This window comes from Clupea harengus, chromosome 2 (assembly GCF_900700415.2).
Source record: "Clupea harengus chromosome 2, Ch_v2.0.2, whole genome shotgun sequence".
Classification (NCBI taxonomy): domain Eukaryota; kingdom Metazoa; phylum Chordata; class Actinopteri; order Clupeiformes; family Clupeidae; genus Clupea; species Clupea harengus.
The window spans coordinates 31,442,989-31,464,451 of record NC_045153.1 but is presented as its reverse complement, the minus strand read 5'-3'; the positions used below and the strand labels follow the sequence as shown (position 1 = coordinate 31,464,451).

Below are 21,463 nucleotides of genomic sequence, written 5' to 3'. Positions count from 1 at the left end.
GCATACTAATACGGGACTTTCAGTGCTGATAAATTCACCCTACTGACAATGAAGGGGACGGTGTGGGCTTTTTTAGTAGGTGCTCAACCGTGCATGTTTCTGTCTGATTGTCTCCTGCAAGTTATTGCAGTTAGTACTCTCACTTCATACATATCACATGCATAAACTGTTTTTCTTTTTAATACTGTTATCATTTCAAATTTTTGGTACCAAATCACCGTCATCTCATGCAATCATATATATATATATATATATATATATAGACACACCTGTTGCGTACAATTGAGGTATCTCTCTCGTTCTTTCTTTCCTGTTTTCTTTCCTTTTTTCTTTCTTCCCCCCCGTCTCTGTTGTATGCCACTGTCCCCTAGAACAGAGGCAGCTGTGCTCTGTCATACCAGCTTCTGTCTGTGCTGTGTGGATGCTTTGTGAAGGTGGCTGTCTTAACCAACTAGTGGTCAGTCCATTTCTAATTCCCTGTGAACTGCTCCTTTGCATATCAAAGCAAAAGGATATGAGTAAACATTCTTTATGAGTCCATCTGCTCCCCGTCCCTCCTCCGGAGTCTCTGGCACACTGAAGGCTTTTCACAGGAGCAGGAGCGCTGCTTTAGGTGCTTCAGCAGGTGGAGAACACTTAAGGAGGCGCGCCGACCGTTAAACAAACAGGAAATCATAGTGTCCTCACTGCAGGGCTTCCTGCCCATACTGGTGCTTGATATCTTTACAAAAAACGTGCCTCTTTTGGTTTATTTACAGCGGTGTTATCCTACTAACTGTAGCAGTCCACTGATGCTGCTGTTTTCAGTGTTATTATTTAAGATATAGTTAACCAGTCCATACCGCTTACAGCACTGTGTTGAGTTTTTGTATCACAAATGTCACTGTTGCCTCATCTATGGTAAAGATTAGTGATGGGGATAATGTGTTACAGAAGTGCCATTTTACAAAAGTAACAGAAAGCAAAATAATATATTACCAATAATATCGTCACCTTCCTTAAATAATTGCCTAAGAAAAAAAAGAACTTCCTCAGCACTGATTGACCTGGTTTGTAATGTGTTGGGTGTCTCAGACTGTCTCAATGATGGCGTGGCAGTTACAATGTCGTGATCAGGGATTTGGGTCTGAGAGGGAGGGAGTCGTCTTCTCTCTGTTTTTTCTGTCTCTCGTTTCTCGCTCGTTGCAGATTTATTTGGGGAATGGACACGAGCAAATTCAAAAATGCACATTTGATGTAAAGAGTCACACTTTTCAATTCACATAGGATCATGTGACTGGTAGGAATGATTTAAATAGACAACTGGGTATCCAAGTGGTTTATGTTTCATGTTAACATAATATAATGGACTGCAAAAATAGAGTTTAATGCCTATCTTCTTTCTTCCATTTAGCCCAAGGTTACCTTGCTCTAACAGCCTATACCTAGTGCTTTGTGCTTTCAGGGCATTTCTTTTCTAAAAAGGCTAAGGTGAAAGTAGTAGCAGTAGTAATGCATTACCTATCTCAGAGTCACACTATTGCATGTTTATAGTTTAATGCAGTTTTGTCGTGTAAAGAGAGAATATGTTTTACTGAGACTGAATCTATTACACTATTGATTTAGCCGTCTGGAGAGTAGGAATGACACTCTCTATTTTCTGTTTTCTACTCAATTTTGAAAGAGACATATGGTATGATGTAGATAATTAGAAGGCTCAAGGCTGATATACCAACCTTATTTTGAGACAGAGAGTGGAGTTTGGATCGGGACCCGGAAGGGTGCCCAACTCTACCTTCACTACCATGTTCCTTTATTAGCATTACCTTCACTACCGTGTTCATTAGCATTACCTTCACTACCATGTTCATTAGCATTACCTTCACTACCATGTTCATTAGCATTAACTTCACTACCGTGTTCATTAGCATTACCTTCACTACCATGTTCATTAGCATTACCTTCACTACCATGTTCATTAGCATTACCTTCACTACCGTGTTCATTAGCATTACCTTCACTACCATGTTCATTAGCATTACCTTCACTACCATGTTCCTTTATTAGCATTACCTTCACTAGCATGTTCATTAGCATTACCTTCACTACCGTGTTTATTAGCATTACCTTCACTACCGTGGTCCTTCTTGCTGTGAGTCTTTGACTGCCATGACCATGCCGGGTTACAGATTCAGAGCCAACAGGGTTAGTGTCCAATAAAGACATGATTAGCACGGGCAAAATAGCACATATATTTCATTAATGTCGGTGTTGTTGAAGTGCTTTCAGTAGTCAGTCATCTGTTTTCTACCTACAGATTGAAGCTTTTTATAGGAAATCCATGACATGCATATGGATAGAGGCAAAACCATAAACAGCCCCAAACCAACTGGGAATAGCTGCAAAGGGACCTGCCAGCATAATTGTTAGAACAAAGCATTTTTCTGAAATTAGGAAATGTGCTCCTCAAAAGATTAAATATCTAAACATAATTATACATAATATCTGGACAAACACACTTGGCTCATCACACTGCTTCATCTAATGTTATTGTCTGCCATCCCTCATTCCTGGCTGGCCTTTGGGAATTAGTGGAAATAAACGTATGGAATATTCATCGCTAAATGTATCATTTGCATATTCATGATTTTTAAATTCAGCCCAATGTCATTGATTAAATTGAGCAGAATAATGAAAGTTCCCTTTTTACATATCTTAATACTGAATATTTCTTTCCCCAAAATGTACAGCTGCTTGTATGAATTTGATTTTTCTTTTATATGCTATGCTTCCTGGTATTGAAGTTTCTGCAAAATAGATTTTCAGTTCCTCATTCATGAGCAGGAGAGGGGGACAAGACCAAGAATCCGGTCCAAGCCAATTATTCAGGCACTGGTCCAGCTTCTCCACTGTAGTGCAGGACATGACGTTTGAACTCTGTAATCCCAACAAGCTTCTCAGCAGGGGTCTAATCTCTCTCTGAATATAGTCTGGGGTCAACTTTGAGGACGAGGCTGGATTCAGGGACTTTTCATGAAAAAGTCCAGCGCTGTACTTCACAGAGGAGGACAGTAGTTATTGTCTATAGAAACTTTTTTTGTGTCTGCATTTATTTCTTTTATTTTGGAGAGGCCATACAAGTGTATATGAAAATCTGACCATTCTGACTATATGCTCACGTATGGTAGATCTAGTACTCTGGACACTGCTATTCTTTCAGTCACATGTCGTCAGTGTATTACTAACCAAACGGCTGCCAGCACACTGTACTCTTACTGGTAGAGCAGTGTATCCAGGATGTTGATGAAGCAGATTTTTCTGCTTCTTAATTTAACAACTTCTTAACAACTTTTTGTAAACTTTCTGTTGAGATTCATTTCTAGACAGGTGGAAACTGGGAGACTAAATCGCAACCCAAACTAATTTTATCGGACTCTGCTGATATATCTTGTAATTACTTTGCGTACAGGGGATGTCTGATTGGAAGCCTAGCCTGCTGAGCTCTCCTGATGCTAACTATGGATGTCTGTGGTCAATAAAATCACCTTACAAGATTATTCAGAAAGCAAACACTATTATCCCACTCAACACAAGCATGTGCAAGAACGACCCACTGTCTTTTCTAATCTTTTCATTGATTAAAAAAAAAACTGCTGGGTACCTATGTGCTTCTCTTATATGGTGGCAGTTAAGCACCTCTGTGGGTTGTTCCCTCGTTAAGCCTGGTGCATTTATCAAGTTAAGGTCACTGTGTTTGAGGACACAGTCTGCCTGGAGACACTGTGTGTGTGTGTGTGTGTGTGTGTGTGTGTGTGTTGTTTGTGTGTGTGTGTGTGTGTGTGTGTGTGTTGTTTGTGTGTGTGTGTGTGTGTGTGTGTGTATGTGTGTGTGTGTGTGTGTGTGTGTGTGTGTGTGTGTGTGTGTGTGTGTGTGTGTGTGTGTGTGCATTGTAGCTCTATGCACTTATGGTCACATCTCCATCAGCCAATGTAAATGATTTCCCCTCTCTGGCTGGAGTCTTTCCACCCCAAGGCCAGTGCTGGGAGGTACGGCCAGCGTCTCTTTAAACACTTTGCCCTGACAGCCGACACGCTTGACAGTCCTCATATGACAAACTATGATAGGCAGCCCTCTCACCGAGGGGGCATTTAGCGCCGAGATGCCAAATTGCACACCACGCCAGGGTCCAGCTGTGGAAGTGACAGATTTAATTTGGTATCTGGCGTTCAACATGATTAAAGAGCCACAGGAAGCATTTGCACACGAGCTGAGTTCAGCTGGCCATTTTCAGACAGACCACATGCTTGACCAGTCCAGTCTTCATGTGCAGAGGACTAGAAAAATGCGTAGAAGTAGCCCTATTTTCATGTTGGAATGGAATCATTTGTACTTTATCTCAACCCAGGGAAATTAGTACTATCTTCTCTTACACGCTGTGTACCCGACATTCTATCTGTAGTAGCTACTCGTACTGATATATGTTTATTGAAATCTGCGCGGAATGAGAAGGATATTGCTTTGAGTAATGGTTGAATAATAACACTGCTATAAATTAAACAGCCCATAAATGATTAGTATAAAGACCCATTCGGGGTGGATATCATGTGTAAGTGTAGCCACTTTTCTTTTATTTCTTGTACTATTAGTAATTTATATTTCAGAATGGTTTTAAATAGAAACATTTCAAATGAGATTTTGCACAGTGCTAAAAACAGCTGAGGCATTGAAAATGAAATTGCATGTGTGCTCTTGCATGAGCGTCGAGGATTACCCAGGGAGTAAAGGAAGAGTTATTCGTTTCTGTTCCTGTTGTTCCTTACTGAAGATCAGCCGCAGACTGCTTGTGCCATAAGGCTGTGTAACTGCACCGCAAAGGCAATACAAATGGCTTGGAGTGACTATTTTCAGTGTTAACACATACAGTAGCTTATATTAGTTACCAGCTAGTGTCACAGATATGAACGATAAGAGTACTTACCATCATGTGAAAAAGTGCCTTTGATGTAATGCCTCAGTTTTATTGTCTTGTAGTGGATGTTTCCAAGGCTGTAATGCTGGCACAGCAGGATAAGTATTGACCTAACACACAGCTATAACAGCGGAGATAGGTGGCGTAAATCACACGGCAGCGCTGAACTGTTGAAAGGGCTTCTATTGTTTCATTGCACATTCATAAAGATGTCACAACAAGCAGTGATTTCAGGGACTGAAACAGCACCGAGAGTTGGTCAAATAACTATTGTTACAACTGTGAGAACTATTATTCCACTTTCGCAATCAGGAAAAGATCAGTTTCTGTTCATATATTTGCGATCTGCAATATGACGGGCATGAATCTGAAGAGTAAAGTGGTTTAGTAAAGGGTTCAAATCCCCCGGCCTACAGGATCTGGGGTGTGATGTGTGCTTATGGAACCCTAAAGAGGCAGGAATTATGAGACGTCAGAGAGTGTGAAGGTGATATGTGCCTCTGTCCGCTGTGGTTTCACCTGTACAGTGATGGTCACAGCTGGGGAGATAGGGGCGCTTATTATTTACTGGGGATGATTGGTATGGTTTCATTGAAGAGAAACTCAAAAAACAAGTTTTGCAGAGCAGAGATTGGTTCATAACCATAACCAGACAGACATTCTCTGTGACTTACTGTGCAAGAGCTTCCCACAACATTTATTTTATTTTTAAGCATGGAAGTAAAATAAACTGATCAACTCTTATCAATCTTGTCAAGAATATGAATGTGTGCTATGGTTTTAAATATGATTGTGTGCCATAATGTGAAATCCATTGTTGACAACACCTTGCAACTGTTCAAAAAAAGGACAAGTTCTATTATTCTGTTCTATTGTTAATTCTTTGGCTTCTGCCCATGATCAATTATTTCCACTAACAATGTTGGTGTTGTTTTGTGATTATATATCATCTTTTTTTAACCTGAAACATGAGTCTATGGAAACCAAAGTAGACAATCAAAAGAAAGTAACTCAATTTTGACTTGAGGTGGTATCATTGCAGACTGGCATGTTTTTCCCCAAATTGGTTTGGGCTAAATACATTTCCTTACAATCTGAGCAACCCAAGCCTCTGACATAATTGATTTAGTGTGTTTGTGACTGACAACAAAATGTACATTTTTGTTTACCTACTTCCCTCATTCATTCACTGTGTCAAAATGTCAGTGATAGATGAGAATTTTAATCAAGCCCGTAGCTTCCGGCTAGATTGAAACTCATTATTATTGCTAGACAGAAAGATGTAGAAATGTGTTTTGCGCCCCCACATCCATTTTCTGAGCCCCAAACTGCATTTAGTCAGTGGTTGAAAAAGTATTCAGATCCTTTACCAACGTGAAGGTACCATAGTATCAACACAGCAATGTCAAAATATTCCATTACAAGTGAAAGTCCTCCATGAAAAATCCTTGTATTGGCAGCAAAATGTAGTCAAGTAGTTAGTAATTGTGGTTAGTAGTAAGGTCCTGGTGTGGTCCCTCTGACTGATATATTGATTTCATATATACGACATCATTATATTATTAATTCTGAAGCATCCGTGTGTAAACACCATGTTTCCGTTTGTAGTTGCTGGAGGTGGAGCTACTTTGAACTGCTTTATATACAGTTTTATATACTGGGGCACCAAATATGTGTGAGAGGAACTGCTTTATATACAGTTTTATATACTGGGGCACCAAATATGTGTGAGAGGAACTGCTTTATATACAGTTTTATATACAGGGAGTCAGGGACACCAAATATGTGTGAGAGGTTGTGATATGATTCATGGGAGAAGGAAATCTTTGATTTTTTTGTGAGATATTGGATGATTTGAACATTTATTGAAATTAAATACTGTGAGAGGTTTAGCGGGGAAACTATCTGGTGGAGATATTAAGAACTCATAGACGTCTGAAATGGGACTCCGACTACACACTGCTACACCTATTGTTGTTATTGCATAGACATTAATGCTGTGTCTGTTTCGCTCAAAAACCCCAGATATGGTCAAAGAATAGTGGAATTAAGCCACATTTGATCTGCCATCACAGTGGCAGTGATTCAGTACCTTTTAACCTCAAATGACCACATTTGACATTGTTGTTATGTTTAGAACTTTAGAAATGGAAATAGTGTAAATCCAGATTTCTTGGCAAAAGAAAAGTTCAGATAAGCTTCTTTTCCAAACAGCGTTCCTATGTGTCTTTACCTTCTTAATTTGTATTAATGACTTAAAAGTCTTTGAGTTGGTTCTGTAACATCATGTAAACAGAGGCATAAAGGAATCCTTTGCCCTCACTTGCTACTGAAACACTGTATAGAAACCATGTGTTTGCCAGTGCTATTTCCTGCAATAATTGCTTCTCTGAAACTCCAAGTATAATTACCATTCATGTCAGAGAGTGCTATCATGCTGTGTGATTGTTTTTATAATTAGACACTGTATATGTCCAGTGTCCTCTACTTACACATCAAAGTCAACAAGAGAAAATCACCATTAAGCCCACAAACATATGGAAATCCTCAATGTGTCGATTTCTTACATTCTGTTCACTTCATCAGTCAATCAAAGGCCAATCATACATAATTGAGCTTTTGTGTCATATAGCTGCATATTTAATCACATTCATAATTGGTTGTCATTTTTCATTTTAGTACCTATAGCAGAAAAGCTTATTCCACGACTTATCAGCATGTGGGTGGTAGATGTCAGACCCGAGGTGCAATTGTAAAAAAAAAAAAAAAATCCTTTTGAGCCAAGCATCCTTTTACGGCTAAAAGTCTAAGAGCCTCTGCTGCCGCAGCCTGCTCTCAACGTACCATCTTTAGAAGGAGGAAGATCAGCACACTTTCATCATTAGAATCTTTATTCGGCTCTCTTTTCTTTTGCACCTTGAAGAACCACAGACAGTAGAAAAGGATACGATAAAAAACACGATTTCAAATGCTGAGCTCCGGAATCATCGAGTGTCTTTTAAGTTAGTGCTCAAAATGTTGTCAAAGGATTTTAAATGGCCTTTGTTCCTGTGTGTTTTTACATCCCTGACGGCAGGCATGGTTTTCATTTAATAGCATCGTGTGAAGCCTCAGAGAATTGAATACGTTTGCAGGTACCAGAAGTAACAACTCTGTTGTGGGGTTTTATTTATGCAGTCACTCTACACAACGTCTCCAAATATGCTTTATGGGTAAAGTTTAAGAATCTTCTAGCAGAATGGAAATGCTTCTTTGATTTCTAGAGATGGCAAAGGTCAGTGACTGGAGTTTTTGGTGAACTGCCACATTGATGTAGAGGTATACACCATCTGGATTCATTTTAGTGCTTCTATTTTTTATGTTTTTTTTTCTCACCGTAGTGTTTACCTCAGAGAAAGGGTTTTATGCAAATGTGACCTCTTAAAAAGATCATTTAGACTCATTTTAATGGAGGTTTTAAACTCCAATAGTCATCAGTCATGTGGAAGGAAGTTGTGATTGAGTCACTGTGGTCCTCATGCCGTCTTATTATTATCTGTTCATTAAGTTTGTTTTGCCATTAGGAATCTATACACGTGGCATTCACTCATCCTGGGTGGTAAATGACTCACAGAATCGGATAATTACAATCCAAACAAAGAGTGTACCAAATGGATTGACAAATATCAGATGGAACATCGTGGTGCTGGATAAGCGAGACACAATTGAAAATTCCACAGTGGTGTTAAAATGGTATGAACAACCAGTCACAGAAAAGCTGCACCTCAAACGATTCCATACTTTGATGCCTACAACCCCTGCCACACACACACACACACACACACACACACACACACACACACACACACACACACACACACATACATATATATATATGTATATAGAACCATCCATGCATTGAGTTAATCAGTGGTAACTGTCACATGGGTGTTTTGGCTGTCGTCCTAAAGAGAACACACGTCTTTAACACAAAGCCGATTGCCACCTCTGGAGAGGATGCAGGCAGCACCATTACACATTACAGTGTTCAGGAGAAGGGTTGAAGGAGGAATCGCTTTAGACATGTCTGGAAAATGGATTTGCTGGGAATAAATTGTGCAGGTGTGGGAAGAAATGAAAAGGGGGAAACCAATGTATTGTATTTCTCACTGTATAGCACATCCTAATTCCAGGCTTGTCGTGCGGCTGTAATGTCAGTGTAATAGTGCATTGTCTCTGTGATATGGCTATGCACATAAACCCTGCGCTTTACAGCGGCCATGTCCACCCACATGGCCTTTTTTAAGTTAGTGTAGGATCTGATTTGAATATTATTCTCTATCACTGCGGTTCCATAAAACACACCAGGCGGAAGGCTTTTCAACGATCTTAGCACATTTAGCCAGAGATCCCTTTAAAGCATGGTGTTTTTAAATGGACCTCTGCCTTCGACCTCTCAAAGTTCCATAAATTCATTAGCACAGGTTTCTTTAGTACAGTGAAAGCCACTGAGAAGCTGGAACTACATTACAGAATGATCAAGGTTCATGGAGACTTATCTTATAAAGGCCAAGCAGTTCTTCCTTGTAAAATTGTTCATCTAAAGGTGCTAGGTGACAAACAATGATTTTCGATTTTCTTTTTCTAATTTGAAAATGTGTTTTGCAGAGGTATGATAAAGACCCCCAATTGCTTTGATACACGAAAGACGATACATTTCATTTGCACACCTTTGTGTTATCTATTAAAAGCATTTGTTTTGAGTTTTAGGATATTGTGAAGTAATTGTTCTGTGGTTGAATGTTTCTTTTATGCACTAACACAAATGCTGTCCATCTAATCCTTACCAGTTCATGTCAGTGTGATTTTCTCTGTAATGTGTTGTGTGTGTGTTAGAGAGCATGCACTGGGTTTGGCACCTGACTAGTACCAGTATACCTCTAAAACTTCACTCTTTCACTCATTGTAACACCAGTCAGAGACACCACCCAACAACAGATGAGTTTTGCAAGTAGCCAGATTGGTGTGGAGAGTAGGGCACATGTGCTAATAAGACACATTTGTATCATCTACAGGGAACAGTGCACATACAGCAGTCTACCTGTGATATACGTACATTTGGATTCTATAAAATAAGGGGGTGTCTCCATTTCTACATTACGTAGCATGTTGGGTTTTTGCATTGTTTGTTTATTGTGTCAGCGATGTTACAGATAAATGTTCAAATTCAAAGTTATTTCATCCATTAACCGTCATCAGGAGTCAACAGATATCCATTACCTGTGTGTCTGGTCTAAAAGTAGCATCCACCTCGAGGTCATTGTGAGCTCCATTAACTCCGTTCACAATTAGGGGCTAATTGGCCGTTAGGGGTTATTTGGGTTGAGGCTCTCTACAGAACATCACTGCACTGTGGCGTATTTACTCAGTGAAATTGGTTTTGAGAAGTTATGTGTGGTTCACGTGTTTGTTATTTTATGGATAATACATACAATCACTTGTGTTCTTTTACAAATAAATGAATGTATATTTGTTAACAAGTAGCCTAGTTATTTTTAATTGTTGGTGGACTCTCCTTTGCCAACCCAACCTTCATCTTCACTGTGATGCACTGCCACTGTTCCAACCCAACCTTCATCTTCACTGTGATGCACTGCCACTCTGTTCATCTGTTGCCTGCTGTTTCTTCCTCTGGTATTCGGAGCATTGTGCTGACCACACATGAGGGAGAGGCATGGTGCGTTTGTGTTGGTGCTTTGCCAAAGAGTGCATGTTGACAGTGAGATCAGAGTTATATATTTGTGTATTGGAGTATCCCCCTATCTGACGTCCAGTGGTCAGTTCTTGCTTAGACAGCATCTCAAACAGCTGAACTCAGGGGTGTGTTTTCCAATAGCCACTGGTATTAAATACTGGAGCAGCTCGAACTCATTTGTTACTCTCATTCATTTTCATTCTCATTCCTTGCTCTCTGTGTTACCATGGTAGTTGCTCTGTGACGCTCATAGGAAATTCAGCCCAGGTCAGCACCTCTGTAAGACGAGTAGTTGCTCACAGTACTCTCACTCCTCTGGTCAGCTATTTATCTGCACTCGTGTAAACATAAACAATATTCACAATATAATGCAGGGCAAATCTGTAGAGATTAAATAATAAAAAAAGGAATATTATCAACATATATAATCAATTATCAACTTATCAACAAATAGGAACAAAATCTGATTGAACTATTCTTTAGGTCGTGTTGATTTTCATGACAGGTGTGCACAGAGATATTTCACCCTCTGGACTGTGAATAGTGCTTTCCCTGATGACCTGTAGTGTGGTGCTGAGACGTGTCCACCATTCTAGTTTCATAATGCCACTGTGGGTGTTCTTCAAGACCATGTCAAATCATCACATTCACATTTGAATAAAGGCTTTACAGGTTGGGTTAGTTTGGTCTCATAGACTGTGTTAGAGTGTTATTGAAAGCCTGTATTGTCATTGTATTTGCACACAACGGAATTTGTTACTGTGTATAGTTGCTACCCGAGGTACATAAATCATGATCAAACCCTTAAACCCTTTATAGAGGGGTGTCACTACATTATTGATGTCACTTCATCGTACTTTCAGGGAACGGGTAATTACAACAGTGCAACATGGGGCTCTCATTTCATTGATGGGCAACGAGCAAAGTCTGTCATGCATGAACTAAAGCTATGATGTGGTGTGTGTGAGCACTGCGCTGACCCACCTGTGTTTGCACTGAGGTTCTTGCTCATAGTAAGTGTGTGGGAGCACTGCGCTGACCCACCTGTGTTTGCACTGAGGTTCTTGTTCATAGTAAGTGTGTAGCAATCTGCTCAGATGTGGTGAAATCGTCTTACTGGTCCTGATAATCTGCATCCTTCATATACTTACTTACTTATCTTTACTTTGTAAACCCTGAAGCAGGTAGGCAGACATTTTGTACCACCTGACTGCTTTGTTATTGGACCTTATCGGGCGTTTATCTATTTATACCTCTTCATAATGTTTGGTGCCAATGTTTGATTGAAGGAAATGAAAAGTTGTGTATCTTGAATTCTGTAAATTGTGTTCCATGTGAGTTCTCAGATTCTGTTACGTCGTGCCTTTTTTAATAGACAGTGTTGATAAAAATGTATCTTTACCTAAATAAAATATCAGAACACAGTGATAGAAGTCCGATATTACAGCATTATGGATGGTATATATTATTCACAGATAGTGAAACCAGCCTGCACAAAGGCAAAAATCTAATATGCTGTGGAACTTTTCATCAGGGGGTGGAGATAGCCTCTTTGTGCTGTGCAAAATTGAAATTGGGCCATTTTCAATATGCGATGCTCGTAGGATGCATCCCACTGCGCTATCTCATACACCCATCTTATCACGCTTTCTTTGATTTCAAGAGCTGAACTATTCTGCAACATTTGTTCATGTGGTTCTGCAAGTAAATGCTGCAGAATTGTGCTTTTCTTGAAATTGTTGGTCTTCGTCATCGCAGAGGAGAGAGAGCCGTGTCACACAGGAATGCAATTCCAACATCACCCCATCATGGAGGAGGAGGGAGGAGGAGAGATCTTCGGCCATCTGCGTGTGCTGAAGGGGAAGGACAGGCCTACTGCTGAGCCACAGACATGTGAAATCTCACCCCATCCGCTGGGCTGAGGGGCTGTGCGCTGTCCAGGGTACTGAAATCCAGCTCTTGTCTCCTGTTCTGGATCTCACTGCCGCTGCCCTGCTGCTGCTGCTGCTGCTGCTGCCACTGATGGTGCTGGTGGAGGTGGTGGAGGTGGTGGTGGTGTGCTGCCTTTCAGGGCTGGGGTTCTGGATTACTTCCAAAGCTAATTAACCTTCGGAAACTCACACAGAATTAGCAGAGCCCCCAGGTCAGCAAATTATCTTCCCCGGCCGGAGTCCCTTATCCACCCCTCCCCCTCCCCCCCCCCCCCCCCCCCCCCGTCCACTACAGAGCCATTTCCTGTCTGGTCATTGAGTGCAGGTGATGTGGCAATTGCACCTGCTGGACTTGTGCCAAGTCTCTCACAGCCAGAGTTGTATTTCTTTCTCCGTGCAGATAGAGCTGGCCCGTGTGTGATTTGTTTTATTTGTTTTATTAATTATGTAGTTTACAGCAAACACAAGCACAACAAGGTCATCCTGCTCACACACTCATGTCCTGATTATGTAGAAACACAAGCATGGCACTATATGGATGGATTTGTGCAAAGCATGTTTAAAGGAACCATATCTAATTGCTTATCAGAAATCACTTAGGAAACGTGATAAGGTCTTGGCGATGAAGTATGGTCTTTGGGAAATAAATGAATCTTAAATGCTGCACAAACACAAACATTTCTGTCCTCCAACCTATTGTTAGTGTTGACGTGGTTGTTTCTTTTGTAAAACAATCCTTCAATCATCTGTGTGAACAGGTCATATGAAGGTCAGTGAACAGGCTCATTGACTTTATAAGGAGGCATTGAGAGAATAAGTGAGTGACAGGACTTGGATCAAGGCTACCGGTGCATCAGGGGTTAATGACATGCCAACCTTGTGCCGGCCGAGGGGATGTCACTCATAATATTGAATAAGACCACATTGTATATCATTGTCTCATCTAATTGGCAACATTTGTCGTGGGGGAGCACTGAATCCAGGGCTCCCCATTCCTGAGCCAGTTAATATATCAAAAGGGGAAAAATGTGAAGCACGGAGGCACTCAGTGTTTCAAGGTGAAGCCCTCAAATCGCTCAGCTTGTGTTACCTTGTTAAATCGATGTTCACTGTGACAGCTGGCTGAAGTGGAATTCACTAAGTGTGTGTGTGGGCCAGGGGTCTTTGTCTCAGGATACATTTGAAACTTATCAGCAACGGGCTGGAGAGGATTTGAAAATGCCATTTGTCCCTCTGACACTGGTGCTTTGGGAGCGAGACCAAGGGGCCAGGGGAGGAGAGGCCAGAAGAGCCTGCACCTCCATCACCTTCATTTCCCTCACCTGAAATGAGAGGGGGAGACAGGCGGGGAGGCAGATGGGGACAGCACATCTGTCAGCACAAAGGACCAGCTCCAATCATTACAAAACCATTCCTCTCCACATGATTTGGTTGGATTGTGATAACACAGTAACTCAGTATAGGGAAGGGTATTTGGAGTAATATTATGGGTGTGGTATGTTTTTGCAGCTCAGGTGGTTCAGATAAGCAAATCTTGCACTTGTAAGGCAATTTAATAGTATGGATTGCAAATGATTCGTTTTAGTTGCTATATTTCAGGAGCAGTCTGATGGACTGTGGTTGTCTGTTATTTACAAAAAAAAAACAATGTCTTGAGATGAGATAACTTTTATTGATCCCACACAGGAAAAATTTAATTAAAGTCTTAAAGTCTTTTCCATTTCCTGTCAAGAATGTCTTTCTCTTTCTGTTTCTGCCCTTTCCCTCAGCGTGTCGGCCAGGCTTCTACAAGGCTTTTGCCGGGAACATCAAGTGTGCCAAGTGTCCCCCACACAGTTACAGCTACGATGATGGGTCCCAGCTGTGCTACTGTGAGAAGGGCTACTTCAGGGCGGACAAAGACCCCCCCTCAATGGCCTGCACTCGTAAGTAGATTCTATGTATGAGAGGTATTTTCATTTTAGCTCAAATGTTCTATTGAAAAGCTATCATTTCACCATGGCTGTGAAACATCCATCCAGAAATGTGTGGATATTCTCTGTGTGTTTTTTTACTTTAAGAGGAATGGTGTTATTATTCATTTGAAAGTTTCAGAGGGAGGTTAAAAGTCAAAAAGAATTTACTGAAATCCAATTCTTTGTCTCATCTGAGAGAATACTCTTAAGAAAGCCATTTCAGTTGGCCAGGATGAGATTTAAGACCTCTGGGGCCTGAAGCCATTGCTTTTCAGATTAAAGTCCTTATTGTGCAATCAACGGCAAACAATAGAATGTTTTATTTGTTTATCTCATCATATTGAGACAATGTGTCACTGATTCGCTTTGAAAAGAAAATAATGAACGGGAGGGGTACTGGGAAAGTATCCACAAATGTTCTCAAATGTCAGAAATACATAAACACACAGTATTGCATTATAAAATGCACAGTTGTTAAATGCACTCTACGGCTGAAAGGTATTTTATTTTTAGACATCTGTATTTTGAAAAGCATGCTCTCTCAATGTTCTCGTACCTATGTGTTGCAGGAGTATTTGGCTGAAAATCCAGTTAAGAGCTTGAGGGCTTGATCAAATAGAACATAAGGTCATCACATCTCAGGAGCTGGGGCTTATTTCTCCACCTCATTGTTCTGTTACCATATCTTCATAAATTATTCACAGCACATCGCTATAGCTTAACATCTACATTATGGCTTAACATTTGCAAATTGCCGTTTAAGTGGAATAATTCATTGTCAGTTGAAAAGCCACTTGAATTGGCATACAGATTGGCACAGGGATTGCTGGTAGCGTGCAGGGTGACTGGTCCGGTGTGCCTTTGTGACACTCCAGAGTAATATTTGGTCTTAAACGGTAATGATTCCAAATGCGTCTCGAGAGCCTCTCATTTCACACCGGCCAACAGGACACGCCTGACTAATTCCTGCTCTGCCACTGTCATTGAGCTAATCATCAGTTTGATTAGCTAATGAAAGACTTTGTTCAAGTCAAATCAAAGTGGACACAGAATTGTCTGGGGTGGGGAGGTGATGGGGGTGGGGCGGTTGTTGGTTGGGGATTGTTCAGGGGGGCATACAGCGGGCCTTACCCCCAGACAGTAGAATCCAAAGAGGTCATTGTTCGTGATTCATCATTGAAATATACCCTCAGTGGCCATACTGAGTCATTTCAGCCCCATGCAGCCAGAGCACCCAACAGACTCAGAGTTGAGAGGAAAAAAGGGGGAATGTGATCTAGTGTTTCACATTCACGAACAAAGGTAGAAAAAGCAGCCATCTGCAGACGTCTCTCAAGATAACAATCACCATTCTGTGCCAGAAAGGGAGTTGATTGATGGCGCAGGATTGTGGCGTGGGGCTCTCAGATGGAGAGAATGGAAGGCAGATAGCATGGAGCGCGGCAGGCAAGCAGCTGAAAGGGAGCGGGCTGATGCGGACAGAGGTCTCACCAGGGGAGGCGGCGGGCGGGCGCTCTCTTCTCACACCAAAGAGCGCTCACAAAGCGCCGTCGGGCTGAGATGAGGCTTTATTTATGGAGGACCGTGTTGCTCGCTGCCCTGTGTGTTGGAGCAATGCGAGGGAAGCAGCCCATTGTCTGCCCAAGTGCAAGGGCGCTGGGGCAAGGCTGGGGCAGGGTCCACAGGGCTTTTAGTGTTGCTCTGCTAAAACCTACTTACCAAATGTCCATCATAAATACTGTGTCATAGCACGTGGGTGTCCTAGGTTAATTGTCCATTTCCTAGAGAGAGAGAATATATTGTGTGAATGTAACAGACATTTAAAAAATGAACAACGCTTTGAGAGAGAACAAATCCAAAACGCATATACCCACAAAATGATTAATAGCAGTACAGTACAGTACAGTAACAGTAAAGCCTAGAAGTAGTCCTTGTTTAACTGGGTTCTCTCTGTTCACTACCCATAGGGCCTCCGTCTCCCCCGAGAAATGTGGTCTTCAACATCAATGAGACCTCGCTGTTCCTGGAGTGGAGCCCGCCCAGTGACACGGGAGGGCGGAAGGACCTGACCTACAATGTCCTGTGCAAGCGCTGCGGGCCCGGCCTGCAGCAGTGTGAGCTGTGTGGGGGGGAGCTGCGCTTCGTGCCCCGCCCTCAGGGCCTCACCAACGCCTCCGTCACCGTGCTGGACTTCACCGCCCATGCCAACTACACCTTCGAGATCGAGTCCCAGAACGGCGTGTCGGAGCTCAGCTCCTTCCCCAGGCCTGTGGCTGCCATCACCATCAGCACCGACCAAGGAGGTGAGTACACGAGCCGAGGAGAGAGACGAGAGGTGCACTCTCTGTGTTCAGAGGAGAGAGACGAGAGGTGCACTCTCTGTGTTCGGAAAGAGGAGAGAGACGAGAGGTGCACTCTCTGTGTTCAGAAAGAGGAGAGAGACGAGAGGTGGACTCTCTGTGTTCAGAGGAGAGAGACCAGAGCTCTCTGTGTTCAGAGGAGAGAGACCAGAGCTCTCTGTGTTCAGAGGAGAAAGACTAGAGCTCTCTGTGTTCAGAAAGAGGAGAGAGACCAGAGGTGCACTCTCTGTGTTCAGAGGAGAGAGACGAGAGGTGCACTCTCTGTGTTCAGAAAGAGGAGAGAGACGAGAGGTGCACTCTCTGTGTTCAGAAAGAGGAGAGAGACGAGAGGTGCACTCTCTGTGTTCAGAGGAGAGAGACGAGAGACCAGAGGTGTACTCTCTGTGTTCAGAGGAGAGAGACGAGAGGTGCACTTTCTGTGTTCAGAGGAGAGAGACGAGAGGGGCACTCTCTGTGTTCAGAGGAGAGAGACGAGAGGTGAACTCACTGTGTTCAGAGGAGAGAGACGAGAGGTGAACTCTCTGTGTTCAGAAAGAGGAGAGAGACGAGAGGTGCACTCTCTGTGTTCAGAAAGAGGAGAGAGACGAGAGGTGCACTCTCTGTGTTCAGAAAGAGGAGAGACTAGAGCTCTGTGTTCAGAAAGAGGAGAGAGACGAGAGGTGCACTCTCTGTGTTCAGAGAAGAGGAGAGAGACGAGAGGTGCACTCTCTGTGTTCAGAGAAGAGGAGAGAGACGAGAGGTGCACTCTCTGTGTTCAGAGGAGAGAGACCAGAGCTCTCTGTGTTCAGAGAAGAGAGGCCAGAGCTCTCTGTGTTCAGAGGAGAAAGACTAGAGCTATCTGTGTTCAGAAAGAGGAGAGAGACCAGAGGGGCACTCTCTGTGTTCAGAGGAGAGAGACGAGAGGTGCACTCTCTGTGTTCAGAAAGAGGAGAGAGACGAGAGGTGCGCCTCCTTTGGAAATAGGGTTTTATGTCTTTACCCGCTATTTTACGCCTGAAATGGGCGCAATCCTGTTAGTAAATGAGGCCCTCAGTGTTCAGAGGAGAGAGACGAGAGGTGCACTCTCTGTGTTCAGAGGAGAGAGACCAGAGGTGCACTCTCTGTGTTCAGAAAGAGGAGAGAGACGAGAGGAGAGAGACGAGATGTGCACTCTCTGTGTTCAGAGGAGAGACAACAGAGATGTTGGTGTCAGTGGTCTCAGTCTGTTGTTAGCAGAGTTGTCGAGCCAGGAGGGAGAATTCATGAGTGAAATGCAATACTGCGTAGCTGGAGCGAAACACAGCAGGGTTTGTACGTGTGAAACCTGAACTCTCGTCAGTGCTGGCTGTCAGACTCAGGCGCCCCCTCTGCGCTCGCTCCACGTCACCTGACCATGCGCACAGCTCTGCAGTCAACACAGGGACGCCCCCTGCAGAGTGTGTCTGTCATATTGCTTAAACACATTTTAATTTATTCACATTGGCATGCTTATGGCCAGACCTTTCCTATTTATAGCATTATTTCTCATATCTACCCCACTGAAGTGCTATGAAATACCAAGTGGTTTAAGGCATACTTGGTTCAAAGAGCTGCTGCTATAGCTAGCCACCTCTATTATAGTAGACTAGCATGAAGCCATTACTGCCCACCATGATGTGTATGACTGATAGGTCATTTCCGACCCGGCACACAGCGGAATGCAATCAGGCTGTGGGCTAATGGATGTGTTTGGCCTGCCACGGGTGTGCAAGGGTGATTCCGTCCCAGCTGAAAATGATTAAAATGCACGGCAAAGGACTTTTTATAGCCGGCGCGAATCATATTGTCCATCTGCATCATAATTGGTTTGTTTATTAGGATGGAGAAAAAAACAGCACAAGGAGCTGACTGTGTATTACCATAACAGAGTTGTCTGCGGAGAGGGGGGGCCTGGAGAGGGGGGTGCAGATGCAGGTGCCGGGGGTTTATCATCAGTACAGTCACACACATTACTTACAGCGGCCTGCTTTGGGACAGAATTATTTTGCTCAGCTGCCCAGTTTTACTCTCATCGTTTTACAGTTTTTGAAGTCATTCTTCACTCATTAATTGGGCCACTCCCCCCCCCCCCTCCTTCTCTCACCCTCCAAGATTGAGAAAGTTTACTTTTTTCTTCTCTTCATACTAGATCATTTTGGGACCTAATATGCATTTGTATTTATTACTGATATTCTGTGACTTTATACTGACAGAAGATTCTCAGAAATAGTCAAACAAAAAATGTAATAGTGTTCTATCTAAGTTGTGAAGTCTTTTATACATACATTTACCCACTTTTCATCATGCCAAAAAATACGCCTCACACCATGGCTTTCACTTGAAAAAACTGCAAGTTTGGGATTTTTAATACATTTTAATCACTTTTGGGGTCAGATTGCCCCACGGTTTCCTCCAGGTTGCTGTCCATTCAAGCCAATTCTGACCACTCAGCTCTTCATCCTCACTCAGCTGTTCTTATTGATATCAGATAGAAAACAATTACAAGTGACGTATCAGCTGTGGGCAGGTGCAGCGTGAATGGGAGAGGTCACAGCATTTGATTTCCACTTTGATTTCTAAGGCTGAATAAGTCAGAATAATGAGACACAAAGGGAAGAAAGGACAAACCATGGCAGTCTCAGAATGGAACACGCACACATACACACACACACACACACACACACACACACACACACACACACACACACATACACACAGAGAGAAAGAGAGAGAGAGAGAGAGAGAGAGAGAGAAACAAAAAAAAAGACAGATCAGATTTAACATAGTGAGAAGTTCAACAGAAACTCATTACCATGATGCCCGGTAATCATAGTTCCCAGTGATTTATGGAATGCAGTGGAGTATGGTTGCCTTCCTGCCTATCAGACGAGCTGGAAGCAGACATGTGGAGAGAAATCAGAAAGGGAACGTGGGGCCTCAGCTACGCTGTGCAATTGTTCGGCACAATGGCTGATTATAACGTCACGTCAAGGATGACCTTTTTCTCCAGCCCTCTCAGAGTAGACCATTCTCATGGGAGCTCCTATTATATGATACAGTATATCCACAATCATCTATTATATGATACAGTATATCCACAATCATCTATTATATCTATTATTGTATATCCACAATCATCTATTATATAATATGATACAGTATATCCACAATCATCTATTATATGATACAGTATATCCACAATCATCCTATTATATAATACAGTATATCCACAATCATCTATTATATGATACAGTATATCCACAATCATCTATTATATGATACAGTATATCCACAATCATCTATTATATGATACAGTATATCCACAATCATGTCATTCCACAATACATACCAGAACACACTCACACTCACACTCACACTCACACTCACACTCACACATACACATACACATACACTCACACATACACATACACATACACATTCATGCATTCACACATACACACATTCATACATAAACACATACACACATTCACACATTCATACATAAACACATCCACATTCACACATTCACATATTCACACATTCACACATACACACATACACACATTCACACATTCACACATACACACATTCATACATCCACACTAACACATGCGCACCCTTACTCATATACTGCACTGTAGGGGGAGATTTCTATGGTGCAAGGATTAACAGTGGTGCACCTTGACTGGGTGTAAATCCTGTCACATCCAGAGAATGAGATAAGAGTGTTGGGAAATTACTGCTGGATTTACGGCGTGCTCTCGTATGGGACCTTGCTGGCAGCGTTATCTTTGAGATTTAAAATAATACAGTTACATTTAAAAAATGAGGATCATCCCTCTGATGACTGACACGGCCACAACACGTCTGAGGTTGAGAACACAGCTTAGAATGGAGATCTTTTTCCAAAGCAGACCCCAGCTGAATGACTTGAAGGCGCCCAGGCAATTTCAGCCTGGCATTGCACCGGTTGCTCTTTTAAGACTAATGTTAGTTATAATGCTGCTGCTGCTAAAAGATGTAGCTTACAAACAGAGGAAAAAGGGGGAAGGATGTTTGTTATTTATACGACATGGGGGTGTGACATGGGACTGATTTAATTGGTAGGCGTGCAGCTCTCTGGAGGCTCTGCTGTGGTATGGTGGTGCATTGGTGGTGCAGTGGGGCAGGGGTGGGGCAGGAGTGGGGCAGGGGTGGGGAACCAAACTCAGCTATGCCTGACAAAACACAGGAAGCTGGTGGCAGAGGAGGGGGCGGGGCTTGCTGTCAGTTGCTGTGGCAATGGTGATTGACGCGTCAGGGGAGGCGCAGCTTCAAGGAGGAGGAACGGTAATTGATTGCAGGGAGCGCTGTGGTGTGAGAGGCAAAGCTCAGGAGAGGGCAACGAGTTCTGAGCATCTGAATAGGGTGGAAGAGGGAGGCAGGGGGAAGAGAGAAAAGAGGAGAGAGGAGAAGTGCAGCGTGCGAGGTGGGAAGGAATGTCCCATTAAAGGAGGCCCTTCTTTAATCACCTGAAACAGCTGGGTAATTGTGTGTGT

General features: G+C 42.6%; 1 protein-coding gene across 2 annotated transcripts in view; it reads left to right on the top strand.

The window, feature by feature from the left end:
* The window catches only part of LOC105893398 (ephrin type-A receptor 6), a 124,434-nt gene that overhangs the window by 51,191 nt on the left and 51,780 nt on the right, over positions 1-21,463 (top strand). For both annotated transcript variants that reach the window (XM_031560967.2, XM_031560988.2), the window contains exons 4-5: positions 14,383-14,538; positions 16,536-16,871. In XM_031560967.2, coding sequence (XP_031416827.1) covers positions 14,383-14,538; positions 16,536-16,871 — 492 coding nt within the window. The remainder of the gene's footprint in view (positions 1-14,382; positions 14,539-16,535; positions 16,872-21,463) is intronic.